Source organism: Carcharodon carcharias, chromosome 15, assembly GCF_017639515.1.
Source record: "Carcharodon carcharias isolate sCarCar2 chromosome 15, sCarCar2.pri, whole genome shotgun sequence".
Lineage (NCBI taxonomy): Eukaryota > Metazoa > Chordata > Chondrichthyes > Lamniformes > Lamnidae > Carcharodon > Carcharodon carcharias.
In genome coordinates, this window is record NC_054481.1 from 10,775,611 (window position 1) to 10,788,390 (window position 12,780).

Sequence of the window (12,780 nt, forward strand, 5' to 3'; positions counted from 1 at the left end):
TTTGAACCAAGGGGGAGACCAGTCCAAACTGGGATGCTGACATTGCAAGGGGCTGTTAGCACCTCCATCAGTGACTGCTCCAAGGCCAGCTTTAGCGAGGAGATTGTACAACGTGTGCAGTCATCCAACTGCTCTGCTAAAGTGCTCATGAATTTGCTGTCTGTACCAGGGGAGGGGGGTGCAGCGCGAGCTCTGGAGAACTTGGTGGCACTTTGATGCCTCTGGGTTGCTTGAGTGGGCAAGTAAGCTAGGAGCCCGACTTCAATCATATCAATGTGGCTGCGTCTGAACTGTCTCAGCTGCAGAGGAATTCTCACTTTCTACAGGTTTCCCGAATGCGTGGCCCCTTCCCTCACCCACCCTGTCCCTCCCCACCCCAAATGCTTGTTTGTGGGCTATATTCAACAGCAGGGCTGCCCTTGCGCCCCCCCCTGAAAAGTCACCCCTAGGCAGGGCGGCTCTTAACCTGACCTCCCCTGTCCCCTGAAGCCTTGCAAAGCAACAGGGCGACCCCGACAAGCTCTGCAGGACGTTGCTGTTCACCCACCTCCAACGCCCCCCCAGAGTGAAGGCCGCCGAGCACACGACGCCTCTGCGCTGCTGTGAAACGTGTCGATGTGCTTTCCCGCCGACGTGGGCAGGCGATCCGGAAGGGGTGGGCAGGAGCCTGGCCGCTTGGCCTGATAACGACACGCTGACGCGTTACGATGAGCTTCCAGACGGCTGATGGTGGGGAAGCCCGGCTCGCTCTCGGCGGGCTGAGCGCACAGTCGTGAAACCCATCGCGCCACCGGTCACGCCCACACACCAGCGGGCATGGAAAATTCTGGGCGCTGTGTGGGTAATTCAGGTAGTCGGTCATCCGGGTAAATCTTGACATTGAGCAATAGTTAAGTAGAAATAAAAATTGAGAGAGATGTAAAATATGCTGCAGACTCACAATCACTCCTTTCACATCTTTAGATAAGTCGAGAACTAGCTCACAAAGTGAAAGGTGCCTCCCGTGGAAGTGGTTGCAGACTGATGACTGCTAGGAAATTGCAGAACGTTCACAGCGAGGATATGCTAGCTTTAAAGCTAACGTTAACCACTGGATGTGCTCTCAAGATTAGAATGGTGTGGGACTTCAAACACCCAAAACAGCCAAGATAATAATAGCTACCAGGGAACCGGACACAAACCCTACATTAGCCATCGAGCAACCAGATGTGGGTTTCACACTCGCCACCAGAACACCAGGCGTAGCATCGGGAAAGACAGAACAGGCAAGAGAGGAAAGGCCGAGGGAGGGTGTGGGGGGGGGGGGTGGTGGTTGTCATGGGAGGGGGGGAAATCCACTTTGTTATAAAGTGTGGGGTGGGGGGGGCGGGGGGAAAGACCAGATATGGGCAAAGGTGGGGGCAGTTACCCAGGTAAGAACGCCATACGTGAATGAACTTGGTATAAGAAGTGACCTGGAAATCAGGAGAGACTGTTGAAAGTTGGGAACGTCACTGGCTTAAATCGCTAGGTACTGAGGATACTGAAGCTGGATCCTGACTCAGACTTTAATTGTTTCAGGAGCTTCAGTTGTAGGTGAAGCATGAATGCTTTCTGCTCTCCCTGGTATATTGGAAATGCTTCCTGGCTGATTGGGTTTACACAGCGGTATTCCTTGAATCTGATTATTTACGTACCATTATGCATTTTGTGTTGCAGGCTCTTTGACTGCTTCTGTCACTGACATGAGAGCACCCTTGGTTGGAGCTTCTGGTGGTGTCTACGCACTCTGTTCTGCACATTTGGCCAATGTTGTCATGGTAATCGTTTAATTTGTGTATTTGAAAGCAGTTATACAGAATAAAGCAAATAAACCACAGCTGCATTCAAGGTCAAAGAGTACTCCGTGCAGCAGCATGTGGGTTTTTCCCTCTGGCAAAGTACAAATCCTGAATCATGTGTTGTTGCGCCCATGTAGAAGGTCTGCACCCCCACGGCGAGTTCCCAATCTCTGCCAGGGTGTCAGAGGAAGGCAGGACAGAGTCGTGGCATTTCAGTAGTTTACAGTGTCATTGTCGTGGGCCAGGAGCAGCTTAGACCAGTGGGATGAGTCAGGAAAAGATTCTGTTCAGTTACAAAACTCAGGAGGACATTCTTCTCCCAATTTCTTTAGGTTCCACCTCACCCCTGTCACCATTTCTTGGCCAGGAGGGCGGCGGGGGGGGGGGGCAAGCAAAGAATTTCCCTGTTCCTGCTGGTAACAAACCATCGTTGGCCACTGGGAGGTGTGAGAGGAACCTGAGTTAGTTTGTTTTCCGATTGTGCTCTGCTTATAGGAATTGGGGTGAGGTTTCATTTTCCCGTTAGTTAAAATCCACCCCCACTTCTCCCCACCATCCACAGGAAAGTGGGCAGGAAGGCAGTTAAAAAAAATCGAGCTGGAGGGCCTCCCCATTCCACTCCCACCCTGATCCGGCCGACTGGAATTTTAAATTGTATCATAATTGAGAACATCATGAAGACTTCTTGTTTTACTAAGTGTGAGTTAGGCAGAAGAAGATGGCAGGGTGAGAACAATGTGGGTGATTACTTCCCTAGGTTTATGAATTTTATGAAAGATTGTGTTTTAAATGTTTAATTTAGTAGTTTCAGATTAATATTACAGTTGCAAACTTGTTAATGATGTTTGAGTGGTCCCATTACTATGATATTAATATTATTTTTAGTTTAACAGTGTGTGAGTTGGCACCTTACTGAAATAGCTCAGTGAGACAGGGAAACTGCCCATGTTATGTGAACAAATCTAATAATTCATCCTGCCCGGCAAGATTTGTCTTTTTTTTTTAATCTTCATCCCGATTTCTGTACATAGAGAGCACCTCCCCGGTAAAAGGTAACATTGACTTGTTGTTTAGCAGTGCATGCTTTGTGTTTAATTTCTGTAGTTGCTGTAAACTGGGTAAGATGTACATCCACCATGGCAGTTTGATATCTTATTGAGAAAATCCGTGCTGTTGGTAGAGGAACATGATATCCATGTGATTAGTATTTCAGGCAGGTACAGCAGCCATGTAAATGATTCACCTGCCATTTAACATTTGTCTTTGCACATAGATCCTGACCAATACATGCATTAGTCCCAGCACAGTGCCCATTGCAAGAATAGAAATTCTGGGTCACTAAACGCTCAAATGTTCCCTCCTGTGGTGTCTTTTTATTGATTAATGTGCCAGCCAGGATTAACCAACTCCATGGACTTCTCACACTGTTAAACAATTGTCTGAAATCTGAAAGTAGAAGATTTTAGACGCTGCAAATGCAAATTACAAACTTCAGAAGAGCTAAAGGGGAGTTAATGAATAATCAGTTAAACCAAAGAACCCTTACCAGGGCGAAATTCCCAGTAAACTGGGTTACAGTGAAATATGAAAATAAAACTATTCAAGAAATTGCACAATTAATATAAGGACGTTATCCAGAAAGAAAGGAAGAAGTGAGAGGGAGTATTTGCTGTGGGGGGAAACGACACAAAACTTGGTAGCAGGGGCAACTCTATTGTTTGGCTCCACCTTTGGGTTGTATGTATAACAGTTTCAGATCAGTGGCAGCTTCTTCTGATTATTGGACGTGAAGTTAGCAAGCTCATCCAGTTGCAGCACTCCAGCATGTTGCTGCCACCTGGTGGCTGAAGCTGGAACTAGGCTTTGTTCTGAATGTCAATGGTGCCCTGGATTGATTTGGCGAGATGAAATTAGGCAACAACTCAGCCAACAGCAGCACCAGGATTTAGGGCACATGGCACAGCCGTTAAAGTTCCATAAATAGCTCTACCGTTACGTTGCATTCAAAATAATTAAATTCAACTGCCTTGTGTAACATTGCTGTTTTCTATAATTGTTGCCTTGGTTGATAAATATGAAAAATCAACCCTCACATTTTCTTAGATGGAGGTGACCTTTTGACAATCAGTTTTGAGACATCCAAAGCTCCGTCTATAAAAGGTGATTCTGCAGTTCGTCAACATGTTGACCAGGGTGTTATGCTGTGCAGCAACAGCATACAAATTCTTAACCTGTCTGCCTGAAAAACTACGCTCCACTATTTTAGTATTGATTTTTAATGTTTATTTTATATGTGTACATAGAACTAGAAAATGTATTGATTAATATTAAACAGGCAAAAGTTTTTTAAGTTTCCTTGGCTGATTACCGTTTTCCATCTAAAAATTTTAATAACAAATTTATTTATTTTCAGTAACTTTCATCAAATTCCTCAATCTTGTTGTCTAGTGAACGAACTGTCACACTCCAAACCCAATGAACTAGCCGTACCAGTCACTGAAATGGCAAAACTAGTTAGCATCAAACTGTCAATACACTCGTATGTAAATCAGTTGCCTTAAGGAATTCACATTTATCATAGTCCATGAGGAACTGCTGTCATAATGTTTTACAGGCTGGGTTCTGGGTCAGAAACATCCTACTTCATGTTTTAAATGTTGTGCTCTCATAAAAGGCAATGTACACTTTTTTTCATAGATTCTATTGTACATGTTAATAACTTTTTTTTCTATAAATGTATGTACATCAAGTTGTGAAATCCACAGTACGGAGGATGCCGATACGTTCCAGTTTTTCGCTTCCTGTCAGCGTAGAGGACTTCCAGATCAGGCATAGTGTGGATTGGGAATGGGACCTCCATTTTATTACTGACATAAACAAAGGCAACAGAACTGTGTGCTGACCAGTTGTGATATCCAGCTATCTGTGCTTAAAAAACATGTAGTTGGAGCAGGATAGGTGGTGGGGGAGGGGAAGTAGATTCATATTGAAATTGAAATTGAACTGGAAGCTTGGCAGCAACTGCTTATTATCACTTATTACCATAAATGCTAGGTAGTACTCATTCTAACATAGCACATAGACCAAGATTTTGTGATAGAAGTAATGGCGAAGCTACCAACATTCTCAGATATTAAAGTGTAAATCCAACAGCAATCTCCGGTGACCACATGTGCAGTTAAATGCAAAAATCGGGAAGTTGCTGTCTGATGGACCATGCTGCTCCAGAAACTTTGCTATATCAGTGATAACTGTGAGAGACCTGGCATTGAAATACATGGAACAGCACGAAGTTGCTGTACCTTACATGATAGGTACACGCTAAACTTCCCATAAAATTTAAGACTTGTCCAGTCGAGTGTAAATGATTTTTTAAACAGCATGATAACTCATAATTCCTGCCAAACAACTCTGAAAATTTACTTTTACAAGCGTGGAATCGCATGCGTTCAGAAATTCTTTTTATTTACTTTTTCTTTCTGCTTTTTTTTTGTCTTTTTCTTAATCCGTTTTTCTTTCCCTTTATTTGTTCCGCTTTGTGGACGTGATTTGACATTGAATTAAATATTCTAATTTACACTCCCTGGTTCAGATTCTTCAAGATTCAGTAAGGATTGTCCACTCTGACTGGCCAAGGAGATGCACCAATGCTTGCCCTGCTCTCATGCACCCCTCTCACATGCTCTCCGATCTCTTGTCGAGGGTGCTGCATGTTTTGGATTTCTAAACGACACAAGTTCCAATGCAAAAGCTCATAGAAAGTCTTTAGGTGTAAATGCCGTGAACAACTGGTGCCATTCATTTGCCACTGACCACAAGATTGGCCCATAGGGAAGGCCCAGATTTAGCAGTCAGTAATAAAGGAATGGCACGCGCCGTTCGTTTCATTGACATCTGCCCACAAAGTGCTTGTCAGCTTTTGAGCATAGATGTGCTATCATTGGGTATCTGTTCTAGCTCCCTGCCCTCTAAAGGGCATCTGTGGCGTATGTAAGCAGGGCAAGCCTCAAGTGGCTCTTCAACCCATCGGAGTGAGGAATCCTCACTGACATGCAAAGATTCGAAACTAAGGAGTATAAATCAGGCAGTATGAATTAGATTTAAATCATGCACGGGAAGTGAAATAAAGATTGGAAAAGATAAATAGGATTAGGAGAGAGAGTTAAAAGAGATGAACAGAAAAAATAAAAATCTTTTTTTTAAAGCCTTCAATACTAAATGACTTCTGAAGGAATGAGAACCCACACTTTTAAAATTAAAATTAAAATTTCAGGGCTAGAGAAGTTGTTTGACAGTAATATCACTTATCACACCATGACAAAAATAATCACTTACTCATCAATGCACCAGCTTTAACTTTCTCAAATATCTTTAGCAGGGAATTAGTGGATAAGTACCTCAATTTTATACCATTACAGTCATTTCAGTGCTTAGGCTATCAGTGAAGACTATTACAGCACACTCTGTGGAGGAGCGGGGTAACTTTTGCAGTAATTTCTAGGTTTCTGCATTTAGCTGCACATATGTAGACATCGGATGTTGCTGTCCAGTTTACTCCATTATGTTACTGAGCGCCGGTAGCCTCACTGTTATCTCTGTAACAAAATCGACCAAAGCTTTCAGATGTCAACACAAACTGAAAATTTCCCATTAAAATCCATGTGCTTGTTATATCATGGAAACACCCAAATAATTCTATATGATACATAAAAGCTACAGTGTGTGAAGATGATCTTATTCCACATCAGGTCTTTCATCTTCAAGGCACTTTCCAAAGTCCTTCAAAACCAATTCATTAATTTTGAAGTGTAGCCATTCTTCTTAATAGTCAGATGTGGCAGTCAACTTGTACTGAGGAATCTTTAAAGGTGGGTGTGTTACCACTGAGTTAAGACTTGACACTTACAGTATGACTAGAGAATAACAATCCCTGAGTATGTTACAGTTACATGTTATTGATTATCTTTCAGAACTGGGCTGGAATGAGGTGTCCCTATAAACTACTCCGGATGATCTTGGCACTTGTCTGCAGTAAGTACCTTCTTTTTAAAGTCTTTCTACCTACCCTACTGTAATTATTTATCTCCCCATCTCTTATATCACAAAAAGCTATAATCACAATACTGAAAATGGACATCAAAACATTTGAGAGCACTCACCTGTTCTACGCTGGTTCACACATCATCAGAAATAGGGCTCTTTGGTTCTTTAGGCTAAGCAATTATCTAGATATTGTTTAATTTTTGATTGGCAAGAACAAAACGGAAGTCAGTTAGCTCTGGCACATAAAAAGTCCCTGGGATAGATCTCCCCCCCCACCTGCCCAACGTAGTTTTTGGACAGACAGCTGGCAGAATACGCTGGTTGCCTGATTGTGACAATGGGAGACCCAATCCGTTTGTGGGCTGACCCACATAAGAACACGGGTAATAGTAGCAGGAGAAGACCATACAGTCCATTGAACCTGTTCTGTCGTTCAATGCGATCATGGCTAATTTTGGGCTTCAATTCCACTTTGCCTTGGTTCCCTGAGAGAGCAAAAATCTGCCTATCTAAAGCCTTAAATATATTCAGTGGTGGCGCATTCACAACCTTCTGGGGAGAATTCCAAACATTCAAATTGCCTATCAGTGAAGTCATTTCTGCTCAGCTCAGTCCTAAATGATTGTCCTCTTGTCCTGAAACTGTGCTCCCTTGATCTAGATTCCCCAACCAGGGAGACAATGTTTCAGCATCTACCCGGTCAAACCCCTTCAGAATCTTGAATGTTTCAATGAAATTGTCTCTTGTTTTCCTAAACTCCGGAGAATATAGACCCAATTTACTCAGTCCATCATCAGGGGGCAACTCTCTCATTCCAGGGTCCATTCAAGTGAACCTTCGCTGTACCGCCTCCAAGACAAGTACTTCCTTAAGTATGGAAACCAAAATTTCATACAGCATTCAAGGTGTGGTCTCTTCAAAACCCCATACAATTGTCACAACATGTTTCATTCCTCTACTCCAATTCCCAGTAAAAGCCAACATGCCACTTGCCTTCGTAATTGCTTGCTGCACTTGCTAACTTCTTGTCTTTGTGGCTCGAGTGCATCCGAGTCTTTCCGAACATCAACGTTTGGGGCAGGATTCTACGTCCTGCGGGTGGGAACGTGGCAGAACCGATCGAGAGTAAAGCCGCCTGCAATGAGGTTGGCAAGTGTCACAACGTCATCGCGCACCTGTGAGCGCGATCTCTTGCTCGACGGGCGCGTCCGAGAGTCGGCAGCGCGCCCACCGACAATTAAGAAGCCTAATAAGGCCCCGAGCGGGTAGTTCATTCGCATTTTTCGCGGCCCATCCAACCGTTCGATTGGCGGGCTGGCCTCTGGATATTTTTTATGAAAACTCATCCACGGGCGGGATGTGGTTTCCAGAAGTAATTTTTAAAAAAAAAATGTAAACATCGTTTTAAACACGCGCTTCTTCACGTGACTGAGTCACACGTGGGGACATGTTTCTCTCATTTTTAAAAATGTTTATATTTGCGTCCACAGTTCTTCAGCTCCCTGAGGCAGCTCTGATCCCTCAGGGAGCTTTCAGTCCGCACTGTCCCCCCACCCCACCCCCAACACACTCGCACTCCTCCAGCCCCTACCCTGGCTGCGCTGAGCTTCCGTTAATTGGCCAGCCAGCGTGAAATTGCAGTCGGGGCCTGATTGTGGGCCATTTTATGGCTGCACCCAGGCCCATCCACCCAACGAGCAGAAAATCCTGCCCTTACGAGTTTCACGCCTTTTAAAAAAAAAATTCTGCTTTTCTATTCTTATGAACACAGTCACACCTCCACACATTATACTCCATCTGCCACCTTGTTGCCCAATCGTTTAACCTGTCCATATCTCTTTGCAGCCTCTTTGTGTCCTCCTCACAGCTTACATTCCCAACTAGCTATGCACCAGCAAAGTTAGATCCATTACTCTGCCTCTTCGTCTAAGTGGGGAGACGGTGCCCAAGTAGTAATGTTGCGGGACTAGTAAACAATTCAGAGACTCAGGCTAATGTTGTAGTGGGATGGATTCCAATCCCACCATGGCGGCTGGTTGAATTTGAATTCAACTTTAAAAAATTAGTCTCAGTAATGGTGACCATGACAATTGTCATCGATTGCTGTAAAAACCCACATGGTTCACTAATGTCCTTTTAGGGAAGGAAGTCTGTCATCCTTACCTGGTCTGGCCTACGTGTGACTCCATGTGTTGGCACTTAACTGCCCTCTGAAATGGCCTAGCAAACCACTCAGCTCAAGGGCAATTAGGGATGGGCAACAAATGCTGGCCTTGCCAGTGCTGCCCACATCCAATGAAAGAATAAAGAAAAAAAAGTAATTAATATAGATTGTAAATAACTGAAAGCCCAACTCTGATCCTTGTGGCACTCCACTAGTCAGAGCCTGCCAACTTGAAAATTCCCCATTTATCCCTACACTCTGCTTCCTGGCCATTAACTAATCCGCTATCCATAATACATCACTCCCAACCCCATGAGCCCTTATCTTTCTTTTTAATTCATTCCCGGGATGTGGGTTTCGCTGGCTAGGCCAGCATTTATTGCTCATCCCTAGTTGCCCTTGAGAAGGTGGTGGTGAGCTGCCTTCTTGAACCGCTGCAGTCCCTGTGGTGTAGGTACACCTACAGTGCTATTAGAGAGGGCGTTCCAGGATTTTGACCCAGCGACAGTGAAAGAACGGCGATATACTTCCAAGTCAGGATGGTGAGTGACTTGGAGGGGAACTTCCAGGTGGTGGTTTTCTCATCAACCTGCAGCCCTTGTCCTTCTAGATGGTAGCGGTTGTGGGTTTGGAAGGAGCCTTGGTGAATGCCTACAGTGCATCTTGTAGATGGTACACACTGCTGCTACTGCTCGTCAGTGGTGGAGGGAGTGAATGTTTTTGGATGGGGTGCCAATCAAGCGGACTGCTTTGTCTTAGACAGTGTCAAGCTTCTTGAGTGTTATGGGAGCTGCACTCATCCAGGCAGTTAGGGAGTATTCCATCACACTCCTGACTTGTGCCTTATAGATGGTGGACAGGCTTTGGGGAATCAGGAGGTGAGTTACTCGTCGCAGGATTCCTAGACTCTGACCTGCTTTTGTAGCTACAGCATTTATATGACTGGTCTAGTTCAGTTTCTGGCCAATGATAGCCCCCCAGGATGTTGATAGTGGGGGATTCAGCAATGGTAATGCAGTTGAACATCAAGGGGTGATGGGTGGGTTCTCTCTCGTTGGAGATGGTCATTGCTTGGCACTTGTGTGAATGTTACTTGCCACTTGTCAGCCCAAGCCTGGATATTGTCCAGGTCTTGCTGCATTTGGACAGGGGCTGCTTCAGTATCTGAGGAGTCGCAAATGGTACTGAACATTGTGCAATCATCAGCGAACATCCCCACTTCTGACCTTATGATGGAAGGAAGGTTTCTTGTATATTAACCTTTTGTATGGCACCTTAACAAATGCCTTTTGGAAACCCAACTATGTTGCATCTACTGGTTCCTTTATCTTCCCTACTGGTTACATCCTCAGAAAACTCTTATTAAATTTGTCTGATAGCATAGAGCTGGTGGACTGCAGGTGTTAAATGAGCAACCCCACATCCTATGGTGCAGCCAGCCTATTCTGGGCCCAGTATAAGATTAGTCTGGTTATGGGGTAACTATGTGGAGTCCAGAGAGGACTTCTGCTCCTCCTGGACCCAAAAATAAATTAAAACTGACCTTCTGGACTCCTCTTTGGCTCGACCACCAGCAGAAACTGTGCAGTGTGTGCATGCTCCACACAGTAAAGTCCCAAAATAGCACTCAAGGTCCTATGTCCATCGTCACAAAAGAGCCTATGGCCTGACTCAGGTAGGTGCCCCAATCTTCCAGGAGTACATCTTGGGAAGGAAGGTTGTTCATACCATTGACCAAATGGGGCAGTAAGTCATAGCCTGCTATGTTCAGTATACTACCACCCTGTTTCCACTGGGCGCAATGCCTCAAAATCTCCCCAACTCCTCCCCCTTCCAGTAGGCTTGACAATAGCAGTCAACTTCATGTGAACATACCGGATCCAGATACAGGATGGCAAGGAAAAACCAACATCCCATTCATTCTCACTGTACAGAGCCTCAACTAACCAGACGTCATCTCAGTGAACCCAAATTGTGTCCTGTTCGTTCTAGTTAAAATTCCAAAGTGCTAAATCTCTTCCGATTCACGTGGAAAGGACTGGAACAATGTCATTCACGTTTCAGTTGGAAAATTTATATCGGTATAAAAGAACAGCGTTGTAAGTTGAGATTGTCTAACTATGTTTTCCCCCATGTTTTGAATATTTAAACTGTTGTTCTCTTTCTTTTTGGCAGTGAGCTCTGAGGTTGGACGTGCTGTATGGCTCCGTTTTTCGCCTCCTCTTCCTTCTTCTGGCCCCCAGCCTAGTTTCATGGCACATCTGGCTGGTGCAGTGGTGGGTATCAGTATGGGACTCATCATCTTGCGCAGCTACGAGGAGAATCTCCACCAGCAGTGTGCCTGGTGGGTCATGGTTTTCTCGTATGCCATCTTTGTTGTATTCGCAATTTTCTGGAACATTTTTGCGTACGATCTCCTGGGTGTGCAGATCCCACCTCCGCCATAGGTAGGCAGACCTCGGCTTTGGAACCTGTCCCAAAAGAGGGGTTTATTTGGCTGCGGAACCTCTTAGTGAATGAAGAAACGTGAGGTGGACCTTCAATGAACAACTGTTAAAACTGGCCTTTTGACTACCTTTTTATCATCATTGTGATTGGCAGGATTTGTATCTCAACGACTAGACAATGAGTAAACACCACAGAAGTGGTAGACATCACTTACAAATTATGGGATTTTGAGAGTATAGATAAATGAATGAATTTTATTTTGGTGAACCGGGTGTTGTGGAAATCTAACACTGTGCTAAAGAATCTCCAAGCCCAATCTCCAATCCAAACATCTGTATAAGTGATGCTTCTGTTTAACCTGATGTGGAGGGGTACATTCATTTCCTGTAGGCATGCACCCCGCCTGTATCAGTCGTAAGTATTTAAGCGCAGGTTGGAACAAGCCAACCCTTAGGAACCAAGTGTGCACAGGAATACAGCCAAGTGTTAGCAGCTAAACTGACTTATAGGTTACAAAGCACCCAGCACTGGCAAGCTGCCTGCTGCTTGTCTCTCTAGACCATCCTTATCTGGTATGATGGTCTACACAGGAATAGGTTAGAAAGCCCAAATGTAAACACACACAAAATTCATTTTACTAGCTCTCCATTTTTTCAAGCACCTCACCGTATTTTGTGTACATATCATCAGATGGGATGTGAAGATATATTGAAAAAAATTTAAGTGACAAGAATTATATTGTGAACAATGAACTCCACCATCCTCCCTTTGACCTATAAAGTCTAGTTAAACCAGTTAAGTCTAACGTGTTAAATTTCATACAGATGTTTTCAAGTTAAAATGTCTCAATAAATATTGACCTTGATCTCAAAAGACTGTTTGTACATGTTTAAGCCAAGCTCCAGATTGCTCGGTGTTGCATGAAGAGGTACCCTGGGATCAGTGGCACTAGGAATGAAGACTATCATTGTTAGATATTTTCACTCGATACCTACAACATTAATTATCATAATCCCAAAACCATGGAAATAACAGTTTTAAAAATTTCTATTGGAACTTCATACAAAATTGAATACAAGGGAGGTTCCACCAGGCTCTGAATAAGCGAGCACAGTACTTGTACCCAAGATTGAGACAAATCCAAACCAGCATTCTGCAGACTCGCCGGTTTTGCATCAATAACTAATAAAATAATAGAACCAATTATGAGGAGAAACTCAAAGACTGCCTCAACAGAAATAGTTTAGCAACAGCCAACATGGCATCAAGAAGAGGAAGATTCTGCCTACACCAACTTTCTTGACT

The 12,780-nt window shown here is 44.1% G+C and overlaps 1 protein-coding gene across 1 annotated transcript in view; it reads left to right on the plus strand.

Moving 5' to 3' along the window:
• rhbdl1 (rhomboid, veinlet-like 1 (Drosophila)) overlaps nt 1-11,474 on the plus strand; it is a 183,795-nt gene extending 172,321 nt beyond the window's left edge. The window contains exons 5-7 of the mRNA XM_041207140.1: nt 1,699-1,799; nt 6,791-6,851; nt 11,203-11,474. Coding sequence (XP_041063074.1) covers nt 1,699-1,799; nt 6,791-6,851; nt 11,203-11,474 — 434 coding nt within the window. The remainder of the gene's footprint in view (nt 1-1,698; nt 1,800-6,790; nt 6,852-11,202) is intronic.
• Nucleotides 11,475-12,780: the final 1,306 nt, after the last annotated feature.